Genomic DNA, 27952 nt, shown 5'->3' with positions numbered 1-27952 from the left:
GCAAAAAGGAGGGGAGGGGATTATAGTATTCTCCTTGTTTGTCATCCTTTGTCTGTTATAAAATTAGGATGATTTTGTGCTATGATTTGTTTTAAAAACTCAGATAATATAATTCTATATATGGTTATAGAGTTGAAAAGAGATAATACAGTTTTGGACCAAAAGGTCGGTGAATACTGTATCAATTAAATTAACAATCAATTGTGAATACTCTTAATTGTGAAATGATTTATATAATTTATTTAAAATATAATGATCTTTAATACTTGGTTAGCCTTGCCACTTACAGAACATGATGAAGGAAAATGTCTACTAATTAATTCCTTTGGAAAAGGAAATAACCAATGGAATGCAAGGAAATAATGTTCTTTAAGAGATTATTGCTATGCTTTGCGTGTAAAATGTACTCTGACATTCTTATTTGAAATTCTGTTCATCACTTTACTCTCTGTGCCAGGTTTTTTCAGACTTACTGTACAATCTACTACAATACGGAAAAGCTATGCAGCTTACTTTCTTTGCTTAGTGTGGGATTGTTGTTTTTTTTTTATAGCAGACATTAGTGCCTGGCTTAATGTTGAACTAATATTCTATTTCCTATTGAGATTGGAAATCCGAATTGGGCTTTCAAGTCTTCTGCTAGCTGTCTCTGGCTTTTGCAGAAAGGGAAATTGATACAGCTCCTGTCACATGTGGGAAGCATGCACACAGTGTGGTTTAATCATCCCTGGTAAACTTGTGTAGGAAACATAGGTGGAGAAGGCTTCTCCCAGACAGAGTATGAACTGTATTTCTTGTACACTATCGTATTTCTTCATCCTTTTGTTGTGGGAAGAACTAAATGCACAAATGTGATATCTTCCCAGTGATGTTAAGTGGGTTTGGGATAATTCTCATAATGAATGCATTAATTCCCAAAGTTAATGAAAAGACAGCTTTAAGCAAACTATATTTACAGTCTTTTCTTTATCAGTACTTTGAGAATTGCAGGGCAGGGGCAAGAACAGGGTAACAACAGTAACAACCAATAAGCAAAATACTGAAACTAAATTTTTTTGGCGTTCCCCCCCAGGAATTTAAGTTTCAGTAGTTGTGTATGTTTATGGCATATATGCAGCAGATTATTATTTGGTTCATCAATAAAGCACTTAAAGTAAAATAAATTTAATCGTGACAGATTTTTTTTCATTAAGATTGATTTTCAAATATTGATACATTTTGTCCACTTTATATGATTAGAGATGAGGGAATATTAAGCTTGTCTGTATATTTCTCTTTCACAGGCACTTAATATCTAGCTATAGGATTTCTTTTTTTATTCTGCTTTCATCTGAAGTACCAACTACGTCCCTGGATGTGTTTGAAAACCGTTTGGATGTGGTGCTCAGGGACGTGATTTAGCAGAGGGTTGTAAGAGTTAGGCTAGTATGGTTAGGTTGCAGTTGGACTTAATGATCTTTAACATCTTTTCCAACCTGAGCAATTCTATGATTCTATATATTGAACACTGAAAATAAAACTGAAAAAGATAAGGAAATTTTGCCATAAAAGTCTCCACGTATTTAATGGACACATACTGATTTTTAAGATTTTTCGTAATTTTTGTTCAGTAAAATGAGTTGCATATCACGCTGAGAAGCAGTGCTCATGAAATGCCTTTGAAGTTTTTGTACTTGCTGGTCTGTTCTAGCCTTGTAAATGGTATTGTATATTTATCCTTGTAAAAGTTTTGTAGGTTATGTGCGATCTATGATTTTATTTTATTTACTTTGATTTCCAGTCAAATGGGTAGTTAAGGCGGACACTGGGATTTAAGTTAATGAGATTCTTCAAAGACTCTGTCCTTTGGTCTGTTTCAATTAAGAAATAGATCATGAGAACTGTTGCCTAGTGGTTTAAGGACATTTGGGAGGTTAAAAAGTACTCTTCTCTATTTGTTGCCTTCAAAGCTTGATAGAATTTTTGTAAATCTAGGTCATAAAAAAAATCAATAATTTTATCTAAATTGCTTTTGCTTATCTAGTTATAGTTCAGTACAAAATAGGCCAAATATTCTCCAGGAATCTGTAAATAGTCAAACAATAATTTCGTGTTCAAAATAAGACACTGCTAAGTTTATGCACCCATGTTAGAGTATGCATGACTTTACAAAACCTACAGTGATGAGCATATGTAAGGTTCAGCACAGAGTGAATGTTTTCCATTAGGAAACATCAGTCAATACACATTGGGTAAGCAGTAACAGTTTGAGGAGACAAAGGCCTATGAAAATTTGTTATCACTGGTTTAGTTAATATTCTTGTGAAGTAGAAATGCTTTTACCCTGTTAAGGCCCAGGTTCTGTTTTGATAGCAGTTCTTGAAATGATGAAAATAAGCTGAACAGTTAGATAGCTATCCAGCAAATGATTTAAGTGTAGAATCCTTTGTGTTAAAAAAGTGCATACATCATCCATGTTCAAAGTGTTAATTGGGCTGGCAGAGATCTAAGGTAATCATGGAGTTTCTGTGAGATGTATTGATAAATCTCTAATTGGTTTCAGAAATGTACCTGTATGAGGAGTATAGAGAGACTCTGAGATGTAATAAAAATATCTTGGTTTTCAATTCTAAATAGAGACATGCTTAAACATTGATCAGTGGATTAATGCATACATTAAAGTATTTGAGCTTCCTTATATTTTTGTATTGATTGCAAATTCAGAATACTGAATATGGGTTTCTGTTGCAGTATGAGTACTTCAATGCTGTGCTTATAAATGAAAGAGATGAAGAAGGGAACTATCTGGAGCTGGGAAAGGAGTTCATTCTAGTGCCAAATGACCACTTCAATAACTTGCCTGTAAATATCAGTCTGAGTGACGTCCAAGTACCAACCAATATGTATAATAAAGGTAAGATAAGAGTTGTTCTATTTTATCGTTCCTATGGCTAACCATAAGTTAGGAACTTTTTTTCTTATAAACTGAAACTTTTAATGGGCAGTGTATTGTGTTCATTTTATGCTTTACAGTTGTTCTGAAATCTTAGCAGAAGAATATTAAAAGCATGCCACGGAACAAAATATTTTACAAAACTGTCAAAGTCATTAGCAATTTAATATGGCCAAGAGTTTGTATATTAGACTTGCATGAATTCTCCCATACAATATGGCAGAATGTTAATTACAAATTACTTTTCAGTTTCTTCAAATCAGTTGAGTGGTTCTTACATCCATGCTTACCAGTTGCATTCTCTTTCCTATGAGCTAGAGTATCTTTTTAGCATTTTGCTTTCAAGCAAGTGGGAATAATTATGTGTGCATTTGACTGTATACAATAGTTGATGTGAGTTTTTAGTTCATATTTAGGGATAATAAGCTATGCTGAAATTTCTGCTACTTTGGTTACTTGTCATAGGTGCTGTATAGTGCATGGTACTAACAAAAAACTGCATTCGATGGTTTTAAGGAATGATGGACTTAGGCCTGAAATTGGGAAAAGAAATTGAACTCAGATACATGTGTGCTCATCTTCCTTTTGCCACTTCAGATCAGGAAACAAAATGTAATTTTACGGCACTTACGCAGCACTTGTCTATTTTTTGCAATGCACACAATAATAATAAAGAAAAAGTGAAGCACAGATGTTTCTAAATCATGTCTGCAGAGTATTTGTCATTAGTCAGTAGAGAGCTGCCTAATCTCATTATCTGGTTCCTCTTCCTTCTTTTAACTATGATAAAATACAGCTAAAAATATATTAAATGTTTTCCTTGTAATTCAGTCCAGGCTAGCAATTCTATTAATTCCTGCAAGGACACTGTGTATCAGAAATGGAATGAGTAGTAGTTAGGTAGGTTGGACTTGCAGAAGTGATTAAAATGGCAGTTTGTCTTCTAAATTATGAATCTCAAACAAGCCAAAAATTGTGCAAGTCTTCAAAAGAATGCCTTAAAGTAGAGATTCCCAAATAACAAAGCAATAACAAAGCTTCCTAGTGAGCTTTAGAAAGTCTGTGAAATGATTAATATGGAATATTTTTAGATTTAGAAAATGTTTAAAGGTTCTAAAACTACCAAGTTGTTTGTGTTGTGAAAACTATTATTAGCTTAATAGAGGTTGTCTATAAATTAATCCATTCTAGAATTTTTATTTATATGTATTAACATCCTTACTAAACAAAATCAAAAAGGAAAAAAAAAAAAAAATATATATACCCCTTTGCAACCTTTATGTGTATATATATATATATGTATATATATGTAGGCAGTCATACTCTGGAGAAGCAAACTAGCTGATGCTATGTGTAGAATCCATTTTTATATGCTGATTAATTGCAGATAAGGGCAAAGTCAAAGGGCTTGCTGCATCTTGTTTTGGCCTCTAATATAGGGGCTGCCTTCAGAGATGTGGGAGATAGAACTCTGTGATGATTCCTGTTTTCACTTCATCTAATTCAAACCAGCCATAATCGTTACTTTAAGCAGCTGCAGAAACACATTTTTTATCATTTAAACGTATTCCAACTGCTGAAATCTGGTTTCTTGCTGACGTTTTCCATATGTATGGACATGATGGTCCCAGTTTGGAGACTGAAGATGTCTGGAAATGTTGGCCTTACTATGAAGAAGAGGGCTTCTACTTACATTTTTCATTGTCCATTTCTCAAGTTCTGTAATGCAGTGGTATGATAAAAATTTAATCAAATCCTAGCTGTAGGGTACAGGAGGTAGATATTGATAGGTTTACAAGTATGTATCTGAATATCTATTACTCTAGAAAATGTCTGTTGTTTGTTTCCAAGTTATGTTACATTTTATGTAATTAATAGGCAAAACCACAGCCAAAGCTTATAGTTTAAAGCAGTGTGATCCTTGAATTTTTAAACACAGGACTCTCAAATCAGCCTAGAAAAATGAGTTTTGTATTTGTCAGCTAATTCTAAACTTCGTTGCTTTTCTTTTTTTGTATTTTGCTTTGTGTTAGGAGGATAGTCAGAGGACTCACCACCGAGTTGAAGAACGTGCCTTAGTCCAAAAGACTTCTAGAGCTCAGTTATTTTAACTTAGACGAGAGATAATTAGAAGATTAAGTAGTTGATTTCTAATAAAATGTAAATCTGGATGCCACCATTTTAAAAAATGAAATTGGACTCAGTTGAACTATGGAGGCATATTTTTTGTTATTGTTTTTATGAAGATAGTTAATCATTGAAACAATTTGCAGTGGTCTATGAGTAGGGTTGTTTTGTTTTTTTTTCCTTCTGTCTGGAAGATCTTAATCAAGACCAGATTCTTTTTGTTTATTATTTAAATAATACATTGTCTAGAATTAGTTTAGGGAAAAACTTTGGCCTGGTCAGCTTGCGTGATCATGATGATCCTTTCCAGCTGTAGGATCACTAAACTGAATGTTCACAGTCCCTGACTAAGCTCTAAATGAGATTGGCTTAAAACCATGGGACATAAATACAACTGCTCTTATTTAAATATCTTCTGACTCTTTTAGTATCTGCATAGAAAAGATTAAAAATATGAATAGTAACAAGACAAACAATTCCTATTCTAAGGAAACAATCAACTTTAGGCTCTGAAAACATAAAGAAAAAACAAATTTCATGACATGATTATGAAATCAAGAAAGTTCAAATGACATAAATATCACAGCTATGAAATTAAAATGCAATACGGGCTTTTTTGAAGGGAAAAATGAGCTGAAACAAAAGACTGCCAACTAGATTTGTCATTGTATTAATAACTTCGGTGCCATCTTTGAGTAGAGATTGCATGGGCCTGCTATAGGCAGAGAAGAAAAAGTAAATCACTCAATTTTGCTTCTCAGTACTTTTGAGTTTGACATGACTGTAAAATGTGAAAAGTTGGTCTGATTATTGACGTTTTTTTGTGTGGTCTTATGCTGTTTGAACCTTTCTCCCGTAAAGGCAGGAGGCTCAGAAAAAATAATTTTGACATTTCCACAATGACAGTATACTTAAGGAGTTCGGGGGGGAGGGGAGGGAGAAGTTGTATGATTGTGCTTTACAGATGAGTATCCCGTATCCCAACATTGAGAGACCACTCCCAGCTCAAAGCTGTTTCACAGCATGGCTGGAGGTTCATTCAAATTGAAAATTTTAATGAAATTCAGCACCTTCATTTTTCCTGAAAATGACTGCTTCTGATAATATTTTTGCTTTTGAAATACTGAAATACTGGGATTCTAAATCTACCAGTACATTCTGTTTCTCCACTTTAAGCATGGGTGTATTAATTGCCTGTAGGCATAGGATTTGCAAGGCAGTATTCTTTCAAACAATGAATAAATAACTAAGATTAAGTAAGAAGTTATGTGATAACTGTTTTAGCAAACAGTAAGCTGTACTTCCATCCTGGAATTTGGTAAACATCAATTATCAGCTGTGTATAGATTTCTGACAGAGCAAGAGTAAAAGTTCTTCAGTGAATTGATCAGCTGTATCATATAGCATTCATAGATAGAGTAGGAAAGAAGGAAAATTTAAAAGAAAAATTTTCAGTTTTGGAAAGAGCACAGTCAATCTGAATCCCATTTGGACAATGCCTTACCAAGTGAAAAAGCCAGGCATGAGTACAACTGTGTATAGAGGGCTGCCTAATCCAGTTGTTGAGTTTTTTAATTACTGCTAATATTTAATGAAGTTTATTTACATAGGTTATGTATTTGGTATCAAAGCAAGTTTTCATCTCTTACATTCATTGTTTAACACTCAGGTGTTAATTTAGAGTTTATTTGAATATAATTGATTATCTTTGGAAGTATGTATCTTTTCACATAACAGTTGATGTATTTTAAACTGCAATTAGGAAACAAATTAATAAAAATTATTAATGATTTTAAGTTTACATCGTTTCAACATTTGCTTAATTACTTTCTGATATGCTAGCAGTGTGTTTGGAAGAATCTGGGAATGTAATATGTATACATGTAAAATTAAAAAATAGACAGTTGGAATGTGGGTTAGGCTTTCTGGCATCCATCCATGAAGAGCACAGTTTCTGGCAATAGGGTTGCCACTAGCAAAGGTGTGGGATTCTGTACTGGATTTATGTATGCAAGAAGATGATAAAGGAAAGTTTCAGAAACTCAAATCTGATATTACATTGCGAATATATGAATATAGAGGAAAAATATATCAGAATCTTATCTTTTGTTAGTATAAGAATGCAGATAGAACGTAGAATTTTAAGTGAAGACTTTGTCCAAAGTATATGCTGTATCTGAGCTGAAGAGTATATTCATTTTGATTTTCCTAAGTCTAGATCTCACCATATTATTTCCTTAAAGTTTTGCTCAGTAATTACATAGTTTCTTCTACTGAGTTTATGCTCAGCATGCTCAGAATTTTTTCCAGCTCTTGGAACAGATTTATAAGCACCTGGCTAAATAATGTGATACTGTTCCAACTATTTTCCCCAATCTTTTGGATTGCAGAAGAATGCATATGAAAACCAAAGCCAGAGTGGATGTATCCTGATGACACATGCTTAGAAAATTCTAAAATATGGGACCTGTTGAAAAGTGAAGCATAGCACAGTACTGTAGCAGAGGTTACGCTCAGCAGGATTTCAGATGCTCATGTATTGCATAAAATCTGCAACATTCAGGAGGATGTTGATAAACATATTATCTCAATATCAGCTGAAATCAGCTCCCTAGGAATGCTACAGGAGACTATGTAGACATATCAGAACAGACACCCATTTGCCTGGAAGACTTGTTCATGTTTTTACATTTCTGGGGAATTACTCCAGTGGTCCTTGAATGTTTCTGAGATTTGAAATTGCAGAACATTATCAGAGTAACTCTACAGTGTAATAATTATTACTGGTTTATAAGGACAATGGATGCATCATGTTTTCTTAAGTGTTTGCTTTGTTTTGCTTTTAAACCATCTCTATTTATTATTATAACTAGGATTTTGGATTTTAAGAACTTCAGTGTTTGCAGCCACTGGTTAGGAATGACAGAGATAGTACGAGGTTTAACAAAAGCAAGTGTAGAGTCTTGCATCTGGGGAGGAATAGTTGCATGCAGTGTTACAGTCTGGGGGATGAGCTGCTGGAGGGGAGCTCTTTGGAGGGGGACCTGGGTGTCCTGGTGGACGACAGATTGGCCATGAGCCAGCAGTGTGCCCTTGTGGCCAAGAGTGGTCAGCAGGTCAAGGGAGGTGATCCTCCCCCTCTACTCTGCCCTGGTAAGGCCTCATCTGGAGTACTGCATCCAGTTCTGGGCTCCCCAGTACAAAAAAGACAGGGATCTCTTGGAAAGAGTCCAGCGGAGGGCCACGAAGATGGTGAAGGGCCTGGAGCATCTCTCTTATGAAGAAAGGCTGAGAGAACTGGGTCTGTTCAGCCTTGAGAAAAGAAGACTGAGAGGGGACCTTATCCAGGTCTATAAATATCTAAAGTGTGGGGGGCAGAGTGGTGAAGCTCTTTACAGCAGTGTGTGGAGACAGGATAAGGGGAAATGGCCAGAAACGGGGGCATAGGAAGTTCCGCACAAATGTGCGCAAGAACTTCTTTAGGTGAGGGTGAACGGAGCACTGGAACAGGCTGCCCAGGGAGGTGGTGGAATCTCCTTCTCTGGAGAAGTTCAAGACCCGCCTGGACACCTGCTTGTGTGACCTGGTGTAGGGAACCTGCTTTGGCAGGGGGGTTGGACTCGATGATCTGTGGAGGTCCCTTCCAACCCCTACAGTTCTGTGATTCTGTGAGTCTTAGGTGCATACCTCTCTAATTTGATTGCATTGACTAGTTTGTTTTTTTTTAAATTGGTAAACAGGAGCTGACTCAGATCTCTAGATACAAATGAACACAATGAAATGTGAAGTGATGCATGCAGGCCTTTTACAGTGGAAACAGAATAACAAAACTAAATGTTTTATCACAGTTGGATAGAAAAGACTGTTCTGTCTTTGCCGAATCTCTGTTTAGTGTGTATGTATTTAGTATTATTGTTTCTTCTCTGAAATTTAGAAATTTAGGGGGAGACTTCTGTGCCTGAGGTTTTCCAACTGTAAAAATACTATTTATTTCTAAATATGTCACATCATAAAATATTCACAGTAGGTCTGCCTCTGAATGTAATCAAGATTAAAATATCTCTCTGAAAGGAAGAAAACCTTTATGTCTTCTTGGGAAGAGGAAGACCAACATTTTTAGATGAAGTCTGTTTCACTTTTCTGGTTGGGTATCTACTACCTCAGTTTCCCGTGTTTTTCTCCTCAAGATGAAACAAAGATTGAACAACATTCTCCAGGCCTACTATTGTACCAACAAGGTGAAGTTGCATAATTGTAGTTTCCTCTTCATATAGATCCTTTCATTTGTTCACTAAAAGGGAACAATTTTTTCCTGCCAACAAGAAAACCTGTTTTCTACTCTGAAATTTCATCTTTATTTTCAATTGGAACTAGGTCTAGCTTGAGCTTCTCTGGACTACAGGTTATGTGAAGGCCTTCTTTATTATTTATTTATTTATTTATTTATTTTGAAGATGAATAAATATAATGAATTGTCAAGTGTCTCAAGGTATAGATGGATGTTTGGTGTCAGCTGCAGCTTACCGGGGATAAGAAATTCTTGCCCTCTGCTACTTGTCCTTCCTGGGTATTACTGCCCTGGTTCAGACCAGCTGTCATGAGATGTTTGTAGGCTTTTCCCAAAGCTGGTTTAATTAGTCAGATTAGCATTTTTTCCTAGAAGAGTGAAATTAGAAGCATTTTTACAGAACTAGTGTGGGGGTGATTGGTGACTTTATTGCCTACCTATGGGTAGTAGTTTTTGGGAGACGGCAGAGGAGATGGATGTGCCAATGGAGGTTAAGCTAGGGAAAGCTGTGTTCTCTACTGGGATCAGATGCATCTTGAGCAGTATGTCTAACTCTGCGCTAAAGAGAAACAAGAGAAGACAAATAATTACTTTTGGCAGTAGAGAGGAAATAGGCTTACACAAGTTGATTTAAGCTAATGGGAGTTTTTCCTTTGTACTCATTTCTGGTTTACAATATATAATCTTGTTTAACTCGCTAAATTTTATAATGGAGGAATACTTCCTAGAGGATAAACCTTCACTCTATTAGCACAGCTGACAGGGGAATTAAATGCATTCTACAGCTTTGCAAGAAGGAAGAGTCCAAACTTACTACCCAGATAAGAACACATTCCCAACTTCTAAGAGCTCCTAATAATTTTTAATATACCTTTGTGTACATCACTACCCAATGTCAGAGGAAATGACGTAGAGGTACATCTGTGCTACATGGTGGTAAGTTGTGTAGTCTGTTAGCACAATGGATCTTGGCACATATGCTTAATTCATTGGAGTATTGCATGGAAATATGAACAAATATGGTTATATGAGCATGGTTCTGCAAAAAAGTTAACAAGACCTGACCCTCAATAATTGTAATTTATTAAGGTACAGCACAAGGTTAATGCCTTTATTTTGCTTCACATCCAGAGACAGCTAGATTGCAGCTCTGCACTGTCCTCCTTTTGTACAGTGCATGACATATAGCTTTCAAGAGACATATTTTTGTACGCCAGTATTATAGTGCTTGCTTGTTTTCCCATAGTTTGCTTCCAGTGAGATTCCAGCACGTAGCCTGAGGCACAATTTCTCATGTTAAACTCTGTGACCCTTGCAACAGTTTTAGATGAGACTCGGTAATCTGGGACTCTTCAGCACAGCACCTCCCCACAAACAGTTATGTTCCATTGATTTCCAGGGTCTTAAAATCTAATGCTTGCTAAACTACTGTTCTATGTGTGGGGAGATGGAAGGCTATGCTTAAAAGTTTGTGGAACTGCCATCTACATTTTTAACTTGGGCTTTTCATGTTTTACTCCTACTGAACTACTGGGGTGAATGTTGCATGAATACTTAAATGCTAGTCTTTCTCAATGCACACAAGCTGAAATACCTTAGCTTTACAAATGAGTAAGTTTGTTCTGAACAGATTCAGTCTTGGAAAATTTTCTTCCTTGTTTGATTTATAATGATATCTGTTCAGATTAATTTGCTCGGTAAAATGTCCTCTTTTATCTTGAAATAATTAATTCCTAAGACTCTGGGAAGATAATTGATTGCTGTCTTTGAAATGCCCCAGGTGAAATGACGATTGGCGTACGGAAAAGCAGGATGTAGGGAGAGCGCACAAAAGGGGCATATTAACATGACTGTGTACAGTAAAGTCTACAGTAATTATTTTCTAAATGGCTTTCTGATCCAAGAAGGCATGTAAAAGAACCTTCCTACTTGTTGCTCAAGCTGAAATAAAATGTCAGTGCCTGGACATGAGCAGATAGTTATTTAAATTTTTCCTTCTGTAGAGACTTGATATCAATAACTGCCCTAACTAACAGGCAAAGGATTCTGCTTCAGGGAGAAAGTGTGCTCTGTGCAGGAAGAATGAAATGTGTTAGAATCAATTACTGATTTTAGTAAAGATAGGTCAAAAGAAAATATAAAATATTCTCAGAAGTGTAAGGTCTGGAAAGTTACTCTCCAGCTTTCATTGCTTTCATTTATAACAGAGAATGGGATTTACACTATTGCACTATTTCAACTTTTTCCTTATAGAGTGCAATTTAATTTAAGGAGGTTACATGAACTTCTAGCACACTCCTTACCACAGTTTCCTTTTAATGTTGACATTATTTCTTTTGAGTAGATTTTTCTTGGTATTTTTGTACAACTTGTCAGATATTTCATTACCATCTTCCAGTATAAAAAAAAAATGATTTTTTTTTTGACATTGTGGGCCAACATCATAAAATAGGAAGGAGCTACTTTAGTGTGATGAAGTCATCTGCACAAATTAGCTAACGGTTGTGACTCTGTTGAAAAACAGTATTTTGCAGCTGAGAATTTTCTCTGTCAAGTGGTGCTATTGTGCTTTTTGTGTCTGTTGTAGTTTTCAAGTAAGTCAGTAGGAGATGATACTTTTTGTAGCTATCCACATGCTTCATCACTGTTTCATGGTTAGATTAGGAAATGTATTTTAAAGGATGAACTTCTTAGGGAAGCTGGGAAATGGCTTGGACATGAACATGTAAAATATTCATTTCTCGAGTCCTGGTTATTTGAGGTATTTAAAAATAATACAAAAATATAAATAAAATGATGACCTTGGATTGCAGGTTGTTGAATATCTGCCCAGGCATGTTTAGATAATGAAATAGCCTTAGTGCAAGATGATGCTGTGTCTTCACTCACAGAGTCTAAGAACAATAACAAAATAATTACAACAAAAATTTGTGAATTTTTATAAATTATACACAATCCAAGAGATAATCTACTGCTTTGAAAAATAAAAGCAGTACATTTTAACCTAGAGAAGTCTGTATGTCTGTCTTCTGTCTTTTGGACTTTCTATCCTCATTCTGTGGTATAGCTGCTGTTTTTCTCTTTTTGAAGTATAGGAAGGGATTTTATTAGTACTTTCCATAACTGCAGAGTTCTGATGGATACTGTGGACTATGAATATTTTCAAGCATTTCTGTCAACATGGGATATGGTTTATGTCAACTAACAAAAATACAGCATGTAAATTGCTGCTGAGAGTTGCAAGCTGTGTCGTCAGCACATAAAAAAATAAAATAAAGATTCGTGGACATAAATTACAATTAGAAGTTCAACAGTATGTGAACAATGACAAAAAAACATCCTTACCTTACTTAATATAGCCAAAATGTTTTTTTTTTTTTTCCTATCATTAATAGCTGTCTGAGAATAATTCTGTGCCACTGGAATTGAAATACATTTAATTATCAGCAACCCTTTTGAGTCTAATAGTAATCACTCCTAACTAGTATAGGTTTATTAAAGTGATTAAAAAATGTCCTACATGACCTAAAATATTTTTGGGCTTCACTCATTTTAGAGTCAAGGCTAAATATCCTATATTTTTCTATGTACTCGTAGTCAATTTTTATTATCGTTCTCATTATTTTCACAGTTCAGGTGCTTTCCTCCAGGAGAGCCTAGACTTAGCATTCTTCCATGATTAAATACATTTATTTACTTAATGTATTTTTTTTTTTCCCACTGGCTCATGATACACTTCTGCAAAAATAGGCTTTCTCTCTTTCTCTCAGAGCTTTGGGCATGACACAATTATTTGTAAGATGTCTGTCCTGTCTTTTGTGCCTTTCTTTGTCTCTCTCTATGATCTCTCCCTATGATTTTATGGCTGTTGAAATTAGAGGTTGTATCATGTGACTTCAGCATTTGTTTAAAAGCTTTGTGCCTGATGATGATTATTATAGAAAACAGAGAAGCAATTATTTGTATGCTCTCATATTATTTTCTGGGTTATAGATGTTTTCTTCTTGCAGTTGTTTCTTCATTTCTGTCTTGCAATCTTTATACTTAATTGCATCGCAAATACTTAAATGATTTACAGAATGTATGAATGCAATGCAGCTTTGAATAATTCTGAACTTGGTATCTGTAGTAACAAAAGCATTGCGTCTAGTCTGCGCTTCTCTGATTTCCATGCTTACTTCTCAATACTAGAAGCACTGCAAAAGTAGATTTAAACTCAGGCTTCACAAATTTTCTTCAAGTTTTGCTTGATCACTTAAAAGACTGGTAAAGAGTATCATCTGTGTCAAATGGCATTTTCATTGCATGATTTTAGCTGCACGTCAAAGGATGAGTTTAGGCACTACAAGTCAATAAATGCAGGCTGTTACCAAAAGTTTTGATTGCATAGGAAAAAGTCTGCTGCATGTAATAGAGCCTTCTGTAGAAGATATTGAAACATGATGAACCACAACCATTTTTGATTAAGAGACTTTTTCAATTTGCTACTTAAAAATAGCTATGAATATTGCTCAGTCATACTTTCCTATCAACTCCTTCCAAGAGGCTGTCAAAATCAAAATTACCTATTATCTGGAATATTAGAACCAAAAAAAATTCATTTCTCAGATGATGCAGAAAGGGTATAATCTGCAACTGGCAGATACATAAAACCGCTTTCCTGCAAGGTGTGAAATTAAGAAATAAAATCTTGTCTGTCACTGTCGTATATGATTTTATGGACTATGCTTCTGAAAATTCAACATCCTGGAACTGTTATTTAAACAGCGATAGCCACATATTGTCCTGGGCCACTATATTTATGTTTTGAAATCCTTCCCATGAATTGTTTGTCTTCACGTTTTAAGATCTTTAGGACAGTGTTTGCACTGTCTTCCTAACTTTGGTCATTGTTTAATTTAAAAGGAATTTTGTTAGTCTGATTTAGTCAAGGTTGCAGAAAATTTCCTATCTTCCCATATTTCTTTGTTTTAACTCTTACTGGCTATTGGACAAAGATACACAGACTTCTCTACTTGTTCCGTCTGGTTTTGCTCAAATTCTGCCTCAGATCCAGTTCCCAGAGTCACTTTGGGCTGCTGCTTTGTTCTTGCAAAAGGCTTTTGCTTCACATATATAGTTTTTAATTCCCTGTACTGAACAACAAGCCTTTTGGAAATGCTGGCATCGCCGTGCAAGATGTGTATTGTGCTTTATCTTTCTTGTATCCTAGTCTGTGTCTCTGGCTGTGGATCTAATCTATACATTTCTAGGACATCCACATCACCATGGCAACTAGATGTCAGATACAAGCTACACGGTAACATTAGGTTTTTGTATTAAAAGCCCTATTCTCTACCACTCCTTATTCAGCAGCTGTTGCTTAGTTACTTGGGGTTGGGCTTTGTCTTGACAAATGTGAGCCTGTGAAGGTTTGCTAATGTGCACTATCTTAGATATAGTTTTAAGAGACTTTTTGACCTGAGAAACCTCTATTAATCATGATGTCTTCCATACGTCCTTGTTACTTCCTGAAGCAAGACGGTAATAACAATTTACCACTGATCTATAATGGTAGAAAATTACTCGGTCTTCTTTCATCTTTCCATTTTCTTTATTACGCTTTTTTTCTGCTGAGCATTAGCTTGTCTGATGGTTGGATGGAAGCTGTGGAGTCAGCATTTCAGCTCCTGTGGTAAAGAAGTGGAAGCAGGAGCTACTTAATGCTGCTCCTACCATTCATTTGGATCTGTGTTAACCCATATATGTGGTAACTCATATATAATGGCACATCCACAACATGCATTGCACCTCAACTGAGAGCATTAGCAAGGCTCCTGCAGATAATGAATCTTGTTACAAGGATCCTTGTTAGCTTATGCTCTGCCATGCTAGTTCAGCTCATTGACTTCCAGCACCAGAACAGGTACCTTGATATTGCTATGCACTGCACGTACCTGGATATGTTGCATGAATAAGCTAAGTGTGAGCACAGGGATCTCTGTTGCCTCAGTGTCCATGACCATGAACTCCCGCTGGGTTCCGCTGATTTACCTCTGCAGAAAGTATCTCAGGTTTGTATGTTCAACTTGAATTTTTCTCATACTTTTTCAACTAATCTGGTTGACTTTGAGATAATGTGGTATTGGAATGACCAATGGCAGTGACAGAAATGGCACCTTTGCCATTTGCAGGGCAAGAGTGTGAATTTTATATATATATTTATATAATATATATATATATAAAATATAATATATAAATATATAAAATTATATATATATATTATATATATATAATATAAATATATATATTCTTGGAAAATATATATATTTTCCAAGAATAAAGTAAATGAAACTCAAAAGTAAAAGTAACTGATGATTGGATGAGAATGGATGGATAAGAAGCAAGGTATTGGCAACATCTCTTTGAATCGATGATCTAACTGATGTTGCAGAACTGACTGAAGTAAGATGCAATTGGTTGAGACTTCAAAAATAGTTTTTAATTCAAGCAATATTACTCTCCATAATCTCAACATCGCTGATTTGGGGGCATGACATGTTTGGGATGCTAATTGGAAGTGAGTTGAATAAGTTACTTCAGCTTCACTTTTGATTATCTTGGAAATTCCCCATTTTACCCAAGCATGCCTCAAGTCAGACAGGTTCTCTCCTGGCCTGTTTACAGTCAGCATCAGTGAATGAAAAGCATCTTAAACATCTTAACTCTCATTTTGTGAGACAGAAGGTTTTTTTTGTTGTTGTTGCCTTATACATGAGTTTCACACCTGAAGCAGAAGTTAGTGCCAAAGCCAGGCATTCTTTGTTTAATGAATCTGTTTGCAGAAAGATACAGAATTCTTTTTCCATCATTAGCAATAGGAATAAATTCTACCCAAGCAACTTTCGGAAATTTCAGCAAAGGTGCTACTGTCTCACCCTGGAAGCAGTTACTTTGTCTTTCTATGGAGCATCTCTTGAAGGCTTTCATTCTTCAGTAGCTTCTGGTGTGGAAACTGATTCCCTCTCTTTTCCTGAGCAATATACATTTAAAAAAAATACACTGAAAATGAATTATAACAGATTTGTTCTCCTTCAGAGCACTAAGTTTTCTTACTTGTAAACACAAGTTTTTCATTATTTTAATGATAGTAAGCAACCAGAATATGTTCTGTTACTGACTTAAAATAACAACCAGGAAATTTACTGAAGGTAGCTTTCAGTGTGGAGTATATTAATGAAAAAAATTTCATTATTCAATACATTCAGTGGATATAATTCAATGGATTGAGTTTACCTGCTATAAATACACTGGGGAATTTATTTTTCAGTTTGTTTTCTTTACTTAAAGATTTTTCAAGACTTTATTTCTCCCATGAACTATGTTGGGAGAACGTTTTTATCTTTACACTTAAAAGTAATTGACATAATAGGTCTGGGTTCCTGAAAACCTTTAGTGCTGAATATTAGAAATCATTTGATTAAATGGTTGTAAAGAAAATGGAAAAATTGTAGCTTTTTTTCAATATGGAGTAAACGAGATTGACATTTACAGAATCATAGAAGTCTCTCCAAAGATGCATTTTATTCATTTTGTCTAGTATTTTATAATAGAGTAAATATTTCCCTCTCTATCCTGCCACATAACACAGATTAATCTTAGATTTTTCTTGGATCTGTTTTGTGTGAAGAGGAGAAAAGGAGGCCTGCTCTTCTGGTCAAGTATTAGTACGCTTGGCTAGAATGTAAACTGTTTCAGAATACCATTTGGCTAAAATCCTACAAAGATAAAGATATTTTTACACTGTAATTTATTTATCTAGGTGTCTTTCTGGCAGCTTTTATTTGGCACATTCCTAAAGGAGCAAATAATGTTAAGAATCCATAAGTGTTTTTGTAGTGTATTTGTCCCAAGATGCATTTGTTCATCTGCTCAGTGTTTTCAGTATTAGGTTTTAATGTCAGCTTCAGAGGTATTGAACCAAACTTTCTCGTATCAGTGAGGCTTTTTCCAACTTCTTGTTTGAGTAGAACTTCCATTCCATTCAAATGATGCAAATGTTAATTTCTGCAAGAAGAAAGAATGACAAATGGCTCTTAAAGCAGCATTAAGAGAAGATTGACTTGATAGAGTGAAATGCAATTATTTGTCACGATAATAGGTAACTGGTCTTATTGGTGGTAATTAACATATTCATATTGTGTTGATACTCCCAGGAACGTATCAATAAATTTTTAAATTGTTTAGTTTGTGGTTGTAACTTTACAGGCTACAGCATTACCCTCTGAAGTTTCTCATGCCTCCATTTGTTGTACACAACAGGCATGTTCTGGTGGACGGACTTTAACAAGGACTTTAATTCAAACTCTTATTGTGGGACCTCCTTGCATTGTGTGGTGTAACTAAGTTAGCCCGTTTCTGTAGTTCTATGTCTCTCTCTGGTTATCAAAGCAATAGAAATTTTACATGTATTGTAAATTGTAAATTTACAGTTTGTATGGCCGATTTTTAAACAGTTTTAGTAAAATTTTGTGAGCAAGTCTATCCTTAGGCAGTTTCTGCAAGGATGACTTCTATTTCAAAGGCTGTACCTTGGCTTTGTCATATATCACTTTGACAACAGCTCTGCTACAGTTGCTTCTTCTGGTATGTTGTGCATTAAACATCTTACAGCACAGTTGGCTTCATTTAGCAGCAGTCATGTTTGCTTTCTTTTCCTGTAATTTGCAATATGTTCCACTGGCTTCCTGTGTTGTTTGTTCTGATGCTTTTTCCTGCCCTGCCACTTGTATGGATTTAGATTTCCTGATCCATCAGCCTCTTCAGAAATTTCTTCTTCCCATCTGTTCAGAACTGGATGTTTTCTCATTCTTTAATTTTGTTTCCGCAATTAAATTGTTGTATCTAGAGGGTTTCCATTTGATTTAATTCCCATGATCTGAGCACTTGTCTTCTCTTTCCTACCTGGAAAATTTATTTCTAACGACATTTTTTCATGTGTTTCACTTTTTCTCAGTCATATCATGGCATCCTTCTGCTCTGCCAAGTGTTATTTTCTTAACTGTCTTCCAGTTTTCATACTTTTCAATTAGTATCCTGCAGAAATATGGAAAGGGGTATGTTCTTTTAAAAATACGCAAATACCCTGTTTTCTGTGGTCGCATCAATTTATGGTTTGATTCTCTCATCACTATGGGGCTTCGAATTCTCCTAAGCTTTTATGGCTTTTTATTAACTTAAACTGTATTAGTGATAACAGTGATTGCCCTATGTGCTCAACTTGTGAGACAGCAGCACTTACAGGAGAATCTTGGTAGTTCATCTGGGGGGATGGACAACGTTTGACTTCTGCTTCAAAAAAGAATAAGTAAATAATAATAGTAATTGTTGACTTTAAACATTTACCTTCCTACTGGTTGCTTTTAGCTGTTATGTCTGTTTTAAGTTAAGCAGGGCCAAGCCAGGTCAGGCTCTGAATGGGTATCCTCAAAGGTAGTTGTTTTGCTGCAGGAAGTTTCTTATAATTCAGTAGGCAGCAATCTCTTCTAAACGAGGACTGAAACTCTCCTCCAAAATTAGTGTTGGGAGGACTTTACTACTGTACTCCTGTATTGCAAGTGGACTAAAATTGAATCTCAGATCATCTTGTTCACTCAATAAATAAATTAAAACAAAAAACAAAAAAACAAAACAAAACCAAAAAAAACAACCAAACATCCACCATAAAACTCAGTGTGAGAATAAACACATCTGGCAATATTCCAATTCTTCTACTGCCATTTCAGAGAAGAGGGGAAGTGTTATTAGAGAAATGTTGGAAGCTGAAACAACTACATAGCTACCACTGTGTCTCTATGCAATCATGCTCTTGAAGTCTTTACTGCCCCATGTATATATGAGCAGAGAGTGTGATTTTTGACGTCATTGATTCATGGATCTCAGCACATGAAGCAAAATAGGCAATCACTTTCTTTTTTGTCTGCAGTGCTTTGATGTGTGAGTTGATGCATCCACAGTACCCAGTAGAGAGGGAGGCTGGGGAAGAATGAATAAAGCGAAGCCAGTTGCCAAAATTGGCATCCAGCCCCAGCTCTTGAATATTGGACCACCCTGAAAAGCATTCATATTAGGGTTGAGTAGTATAATTATTAGATTGTTGGTCTATGTCCCAGTAAAGTATGTGATTTTGTTATTCTTTAAAATATGACCAGACTAAATATGTTGTCAGTGTCATCAAAACTAAGCTAATATTGTCGCTATCTTTGAGCCAAAAGAGTGCTGGATTTTGCATTCTTTTCCAGTGCTTGGTCCTATAGGCTGTGCTTGTACTGCTTCATTGTATGACAGCATTGTTCTGCAATGTTAGGGGCTGTCCTTAAGGTCAGATGCTGCAAAGAACACCATTTTGGATGCCAGAATCTTTGACAGTTTTCCCTGAGAAATTAATGAACACATTACAAAGGCAATATGCTAAAGGAAAAAACAAAGAATTACTGGTAACAATTTTTCTTTATAATAAAGCAGACCATGGGAAGAAAGGGTAGTATTCTGCATTTTCTTCATAGTAACTGAATTCTGCAGCTGGTCTTTTCCATACAGAAAAAAACGAAAGAGCAAAAGGCATTATGTGTTATTTTATTTCTGTAGCCTTATCTCACTGTAGATATTTTTACAAATTCTGTGTATTAAAATACTTTCTGCTGTAGCATTAACCTTTGTCATGCTGTTGTACATCTTTCAGTCTGCACAGCTTGGTTGCCTTTGTTGAGTCTTCAGTCCTGTTTCGTAGGGTCAGCAGTATCTGTGACAGCAGTTTAATTGTTACATGCAGTTATACTGTTATTTCCCCTTTATATTTCACATTCCTGTCAATGTTCCTATTTTCTTGAGGCTAGTTTTTATTAAATATCTACACAAACAGCAGTGGAACAAAATGGCATATAATTGCAAGCAAACCTATCTAAGATGCCAGGGAAAAGAAATACTTGTATTTACCTGTTATTGCCAGGAAGCACAAACAGAAATTGTGTTTCAAGATGTGTGGCAGGAACTGTTTGCACTTATTGTCTTTGAAACACCTCTGTAACATCACAGAAATGATTTTGCATTTGTATTGTTTTTTTTCTTTTTTTTTTTTTCCCCTCCCCAGATTCCTAAATATTCACAAGCACTTAGTTCCATGCCAATGTTGGTAATGATTTTGGGGATACAGATGACATTCACCTGCATTATGAAAACAATGCTGTTTTCAAATGAAGTAGTCGGGGTAATGTCAGTAGAATTACTAAAACTTAGAACTGCCTAGAAGCACATAATATAATAATGTATCTGTTATTAGATAATATTTTAATGAGGCTATAAATTGAGAGCTCAGATGCGTTTCGGATTGTACAAATCCGAAGAGATGCATTCATCAGACATAACCAAATTTACAGCAATAATTTTGGTTTGGAGATCATTCTACCTGCAGATACAGCATCCAGAGAGAGATGATTTCCACTTCTGGGCTATCTGCCTGCAATTGGTGTTCTGGATAAATTTTTTCCCCCACTCTATTCTTTCTCCAGTATAATAAGGATTAAACTGTGACCTAATTTATTTATTACAAAAAAAAAAAAAAAAAAAAAAAAAGTTTGATGCATAAAATGTGACTTATAGATTGCTCTTGGCATATTGTAGAAATAACATCCAGTATAATAGATACGCAGGTTGTAGGAAGGTAGTGAATTGCCACCAGGATTAATTTTAAAGGAATCTGGTCATCACAGATTGCATTTTAATTGCACTCTCTTGTTTAATATGCTTGCTTAATGCTCCTTTCAGTACAAAAAAAAAAAAAAATCCTATTAGTTTCAGTGTCATTGAATTAATATTTTAGGTGATCAGCAAGCATTTGGATGATTAGTGCTTAGAGCTGTCAACATAAGGCAGAATATAAATTCAAATAATCATGTTCAAGGAAAAAAATTTACGGTTGTATTTCACTGGAGTTCTCTAATTCATAGTATATATATATATATATATATATATATAAACACAGTAAGCAGCACCTCATGGATGGGCTAATAAAAGTAATCTGCTACCATGGTGCTATGGATAATTTAATATAAATGCATTTTAAAAATAGCTTTATATATATATTTATTATATAAGTATGTATCTTAAATGCCAGTAGGTGGATGTTAGATTCAGTTGAAAGCTTAACAGCATGGACAGTTAAGGCTTGTCTCATGATCTGATGGAGATGATGTGTATATAGAATCCAAATTAAATAATCTTTGAGTGGGGAGTCAAAGTGAAGGTTCTGCTTAGCTGAGGACACTGTGGCACAGATCACCTAGGAAAGGGCATTAATGCTTAGCCTCTGAGGAATGCAGGATAGAAGATAGCTGATCTGCTCAATATTGCAAAGAAATATTGTAAAATGTGCAGTGTTGGAATGAGATTCAAATACAAATTGCAAAAAAACACTAGAGATTATTTTAAATGTAAGATAAAGTGTAATTATTCAATTTAGGATCAGTGTGGCTTTTCAGTCATACTGGTAACTGAAGGGTGTATGAAGAACTTAATGCCCTATTGATTCTGAGAACAGCTTCCAGTTCCTACAAGAAGACTTTCCTAGAAACACCTCAGCGACTCAATTTCTCCATCAGAAAATGTGAATAAGATTGCAGTGGACTGAGAAAGGGATTCTCACTTCAGAACATCACTTCTCATTTAATGTTTAAACGCTGAACAGTGAATCTCAGCCCAATCAGTATTTTGAGGTGCTGAAATATTTCTGAAATCTGATGACAGATCACACGATAGAAGTCTTGCCAGTTGATTCTTGATGTCTCAATCACAGCTTGTTATTGGAGACTTGGAAATACCCAGACAATGGTTCTTGCCAACTAGACAAAATTGAAGAAGTACATTGGACTGATGACATTTGATGCATTTGATTGGATTTTAAATGTATATTTCATCTCCTAGATAAGCAAATAACTGTACAAGACATACTTTAAAAACAAAATCTGTTTTCTTGACCTTGACTTTTCTTGACCAAAATATTTAGATGAAAGTAACACTTAAAGATATGTAGCTCAGATGTTTCACTTTCTGTACTGTTTTTCTTGACGAGTGTAAGGAAAGATATCAATTTATCTTACCCTTACTCCATTCCATTAAAATCACATTCTGATCAGTCTTTTTGAAATGAGTAAAGTCCCATTATTTCATGAGTTAATGAAAGCATTATTTCAAATGTTTGAACAAATGTTAGTGTGCATGTACACTTCTATAAATGAAATTATACATCTGTGGTTTTAATTCTGTGTATTGCTTTCTCCATTACTGATTTCATGTACAGATTGAATTGGGAATGCAATATATCCTAATTGCTTCTCATCTGTCAACTACATTTGAAATCACAGTTTGAAGTTGAGTAACTTCTTTAGATGTGTTCATTTACTCCTGAAAACCAACTGCAACATAAAAATGTACTTGAGCAGTCTGGGTTTGCAGGAATTGCTGCCTGGGGGAGTTACTAGGATGTAATAAACAGAGATAACTTATTTTCAACATCAAGGATTTGTTATGTACTTCTCATTCTCTCTTTCCTTCTCTCTCTGGGGGTCAAAAATAATAGGATGTTGTTGTGAAATCTGGGTCCAGTGCTTTCCGAATACAATTAGTGTTATATGCTATAAGATTTTGTGTTTGGTGTATGCCATTAATTCACCCAAGTATGAAATAAGAAGTATTTTACTTTATGTTCTCACAAGTGAACTTTCAAACAGAGTAATACTGACCTTGCAAAATTGAAGATTAAAAGAAATGTATAAAATATTGCTATGAGACATTCTAAGCATTTAGGGAAAATAAATAAATAAGCAATCCTTAGGTTTACTCATTTAAGTTCTCCAAAAAAGTGATATAAGAGTTCCAAATAAATGGCCTACTTAGCGATTTTAAGTAAGTTATTTACAAAATGTACATGGTTTCTATTTGTCATTTGAACCATACTTCCACGACGTAAGTATTTAGAATCTCTTAAATGGTGCAGGAAAGTGAAATATTTTGCATTTACGGGATTTTTAGGGTAACGAATAAGCTGAAAATGGTAAACAGTTTTTTTCTCTCCTTAGATCCAGCTATTGTAAATGGAGTTTATTGGTCAGAATCCTTAAATAAGGTCTTTGTTGACAATTTTGATCGTGACCCTTCTCTCATCTGGCAGTACTTTGGAAGTGCAAAAGGATTTTTCAGACAGTATCCAGGTAAGAATAACAGAGGTAACAGAGAAACAATAAAGAATGTATGGCTGCACATTTCTATGGATCACTGTCACAATTTCACAGATACTTGGAGGTTCAGTTTTACTTACGTAGTTTTCAGAGAGAGATTCCTAATCAACATTTTAATGTTCCTTTTTCTGCTAATTTTCATTTCTAAATGTAGCCCCTCACATAAATCTTGCATATTCTTTATTCGCATATACACAGGTGACTGACTTCTAAATTGACTGTAGAGAACAAAATAGACCATTCGTATAGCACTGAACTTAGATAACATTGCTCTATCAAGACAAACAATACAATTTAATTGCAATTTATTCCATTCTTGCATAGATAATAATGTGTTGTCTTGCATTTAAAGATTTCAAAAGTTTGTTTTAAAGTTACTTCTGCATAGCTTGTAGTAAAATGTGACAATGCAACTTATTTCTATGTAGTAAATTAAATGAATATTAAATATTATGTTTATATAAAACTGCGTATCAAATTTGCTACATGCTAAATACAATAAGATGCTAAATAAACTGATCCTCAACTTCTGCAACTTTGGGTCAGGCTGATAGATGAAAATGTTCTTTTAGCTTACAGTAAAGCAACAAACTGTTGGTTGGTTGGTTTGATTTTAGACCTGAAATCTCAAGTTTAATTTGAGCCATACTATACTATAAGCCTGTATGTCTCAAAGTGGCTGAATTGAATGTATGTTATGTTCGTGTTAATTTTAGATTATGGCTGAGTTCTCAAGCTGTATGATACTGAAGAATAGAAAATGTCTTTATTTTAAAGGCAGTAACTTGTTTTTAAAAAAAAATTGGACTTGTTTTTACCATATTTTGCTTGACTCACAGCCTCGAGGTACTAGACGTAGTGACTGGTCAAAACACAAAATGTGCAGCCTGTAAGTGCAGCTGCAAGCAAGTACAAGCTATTATCAAGGTAGCAAGTATAACTGTATAGCAATACCTGCTGAGATCACCGATGAACTGTAAGTACTCATGGCTTGAAAGGAACTTGGCCAGCCTGTCTAGAATCTGGACAGCACTGGAGACCAGGTACAACATTACTTCAGTGACACAAATATGGAAAGCATGGAAAGATTAAGAGGTTTTCACCTTACAGTAGGCTAAAAAGGAGTGAGGAAGCCATATTGTTTCTAGCAGTCCTCTTTCATTACTGTTTTCCAGCATTTTCTATGTTATAATAGCATTGACTGTGAGATTGATAAGTATGAAAATGTTAAATGCTGTTTGCCACAATATCACAGAGATGTTTTGAGCAGTTACAACAGAATGTTGTAATTTAGTCTTTTCATCTCTTTGTCTAAACAGGAATTAAATGGGAACCTGATGAGAATGGAGTTATTGCATTTGACTGCAGAAATAGGAAATGGTAGGCAATTGATGTATATTATATTTAAGAAATGGGGAATTTAAGAAGTTTATTATTTTAAGGAACAAGATGTTTTGTATTTTGTATTAGGTACATCCAAGCAGCAACTTCTCCAAAAGATGTGGTAATTTTAGTAGATGTCAGTGGCAGTATGAAAGGACTTCGCTTGACTATCGCTAAGCAGACAGTTTCATCTATTTTGGATACCCTTGGAGATGACGACTTCTTCAATATAATTGCTGTGAGTGTCTCGAATTTTTCTTCCATTATTTTTTTCCATCTTTTGTTGCTATCCATTATATTTTACATCACACAGTAAACTTGAAAAATGCTGCAGGCAAGTGATTGTTATAAGATGGCATTTGAAGCTACTGGACAAACTGATTTTCTGATGCAAGCCTCTTCAGGTGATGACAGTGTTTTCAAACTCTTGTTTTCTAGGAGTTGCAATCCAAAGCCCCTTAAGCTGTCATAAGATTGGGAGCAGCAAAGAACAGCAATCTGTTTTGTAGTTTGTTTGCACTTTTCACATTACCTTTTTAATTTGGGGATTTCTTCCTCCTTATCTCAACTGTTTTTATCTTACAGATTCTTCAGTAAAGTGCAATATACAAAATGGTGATTGTGTAAAAATTAATATAATTAGATGTTAGCTCTTGCTGAAGCTTGCATAGCAAGATAAAATGTAAATTTACCTCCCAATTTTTATTTTTTTTCTCAGTGTGAGTTTAAAATGTGTTGTATGTGTACTGAGTAAATTGAGTTTCAGAAATGTGAGATGCTCATGAACCACAACTCTAAAGCATGCTAATGAATATAAGAAGCCACTGCATGCCACCATTTTGCTGACCTATTTTAAATCTACCATTTTTATTTCTAATATTCACATTTTTCTTCTAATTATAACGCAACACTTAATATTGATAATTAAGTCAATCCACATGCTACTGCCCAAAAGTGCAGTTTAACCTTTAAGTTTAAAATTGTCTGAAAAGCGATGCCTGATATTTAGCTTTAAAGATTCATTAAGTTCCAGGACATTTTTTTCTACGTTGATGCTATGACATTATTTTGCAAATAACAGCAAGGGTTTTTTGAAGCTTTATGGAGAGGTATCACTGCTGCTTTCTTACAGTGATAATTTAGATCATAAATAGTACATAATGTTTTGATGTATCAAATAGTATTCACACATTTTAAATAAATAACAAGAGAGTGGTTTTACAGCTATTTAAGCATAATGAGAATGATGTGGGTAAGGGTGGTTTGACCATGCCCTAAACTGACATCACAACTGCGATTTGGTGGGGGAGGAATTAATGGTTTAATAATTTTCCCTTTGTGGATATTGTTTTGCTTATAAGCAGTAAGATAAAACAATTGATTAGTACATGGTTTTTTCATGCATCTAAATCCTAAGAATGTTTTTAACTATCTTACTATCAAATGCAAGGATTTTGGCTTTCCCTTGTTGCAAGAGAAGCATCCTTTATATTCTAATGTAAATGATACCATTAATATGAATGCAAATCATTGAGATTGTCCTCCAACACAACTGTGATTAGTGTTAATTTAAAAAGCCACCATAATAAGAAGTAGAAACATGTCAACTAAATAATTACTAAGACATTTGACTTGCCATTTTTAGTGCATAATCTCTGATTTTTTTACAACTCATAACAGTTATTGTAAGCGATGTGGAAAGACTCCGAAATATTTATGGGAAGAGGTTTTCTTGTTGTTTTGTTGTTTTTTGTTGTTGTTGTTGTTTGTTTGGTTTTTTACTTTGGGAAAAACAAAATGTTCATCTACAACAACGAATGTGAAGCAAGGACCCAAAGCAAACCTTCTGCTGAAATAATAGTACTATGTACAAATATTTCAGTATGCTTAAGTATGAAGGAATGTCATACCTTTTAAAACTGTAATTGAAAATAAACAGAGCTGTGCTTAAAAAATTGTTCACAGTGGCACTGGGCAGCTCATGGCCCCCTTCCACAGCTCCCAACACTGCAGCCCCTCTTGCTTGGTAGTATAGGAAATTCTTATAATAAGAGATGTAATTACTATGATAATTATAGCATGTGTACTAGGTGATTTCTTCATCTAAAGGTTTTGGGTTTTTTTTTCTATTCTATGGCCTCTTTCAGGGTAATTATGTTTATTTGCTGAAATAAGCAGGAGTACTGGCTGAGAGTGCAATTTTATTCTTATCAGCTCAGATGTTCAGTTTTGGTAGGACACTTGTGGGATGGTTGCTGTGCAAATATGGCCCTGCAACTATTCACTTTTCACTATTCACAAAGAGGTACTGCAGAGATGGAGGAGGCTGTGACAGGATTGGCAGCGAGTGGGAGAGGTGTTATTCTGTCACATGGAAGAAGGGTTTTAAGGAGTTGTTTTGAACTAAATATCACAAAATAATCCTCGCTGTCTCCTCACAAGGCAAAAGCGATAATTTAAAGAAAGCACACAATTTGTTTGCTTGAAAATGTAACAAGCTGTTAACAGCAGTGCTGTAGAGAAGGCAGCCGACCTTTCTGTGAAGAATGGCGTAGGTAGGCTGGCACTGCATTACAGACTCCTTTTAAAATGTGATGTGTTAGAGGAAGGTATACTGAGGGTCTGCAGAAAAGCCAGGGGTACTGCGACTAATGCTCAGCAGAAATGACTTCTGAAGCACTGATAACAGCCAATACCTGAAATGCCTGTTCAGATGGCTGCTCTGTGAGACCTGGGACAAAAAGTGCAGTATCTCCTTCTCTTCCCAGGTCAAATTGTGAGGCAGAATAACTCTGGACAAGCAATGCATGTGTAAGATTAAGTGAAAGTTTTGAACCTTAACAATCGTATGGCTTTACTATGCACAGTGATTAATGGAGGACTCTTATGAGGAAGTGTGTCAGGAATTAGGAGTCAGATGGATTAAGAAGTTCACTCGCCCTAAAGCATGCC

At 35.1% G+C, this 27952-nt stretch overlaps 1 protein-coding gene across 1 annotated transcript in view; it reads left to right on the top strand.

Annotated features, from left to right (window-relative positions):
- Positions 1-27952, top strand: part of CACNA2D3 (calcium voltage-gated channel auxiliary subunit alpha2delta 3) — a 395935-nt gene that overhangs the window by 152917 nt on the left and 215066 nt on the right. The window contains exons 5-8 of the mRNA XM_042880325.1: positions 2731-2893; positions 23459-23590; positions 24937-24997; positions 25088-25238. Coding sequence (XP_042736259.1) covers positions 2731-2893; positions 23459-23590; positions 24937-24997; positions 25088-25238 — 507 coding nt within the window. The remainder of the gene's footprint in view (positions 1-2730; positions 2894-23458; positions 23591-24936; positions 24998-25087; positions 25239-27952) is intronic.

This window comes from Lagopus leucura, unplaced genomic scaffold (assembly GCF_019238085.1).
Source record: "Lagopus leucura isolate 7727_CA_CO unplaced genomic scaffold, USGS_WTPT01 Super-Scaffold_100026, whole genome shotgun sequence".
Taxonomy (NCBI): Eukaryota; Metazoa; Chordata; class Aves; order Galliformes; family Phasianidae; genus Lagopus; species Lagopus leucura.
The sequence above is the reverse complement of the archived record's forward strand: the minus strand, read 5'-3'. Positions and strand labels throughout refer to the sequence as shown.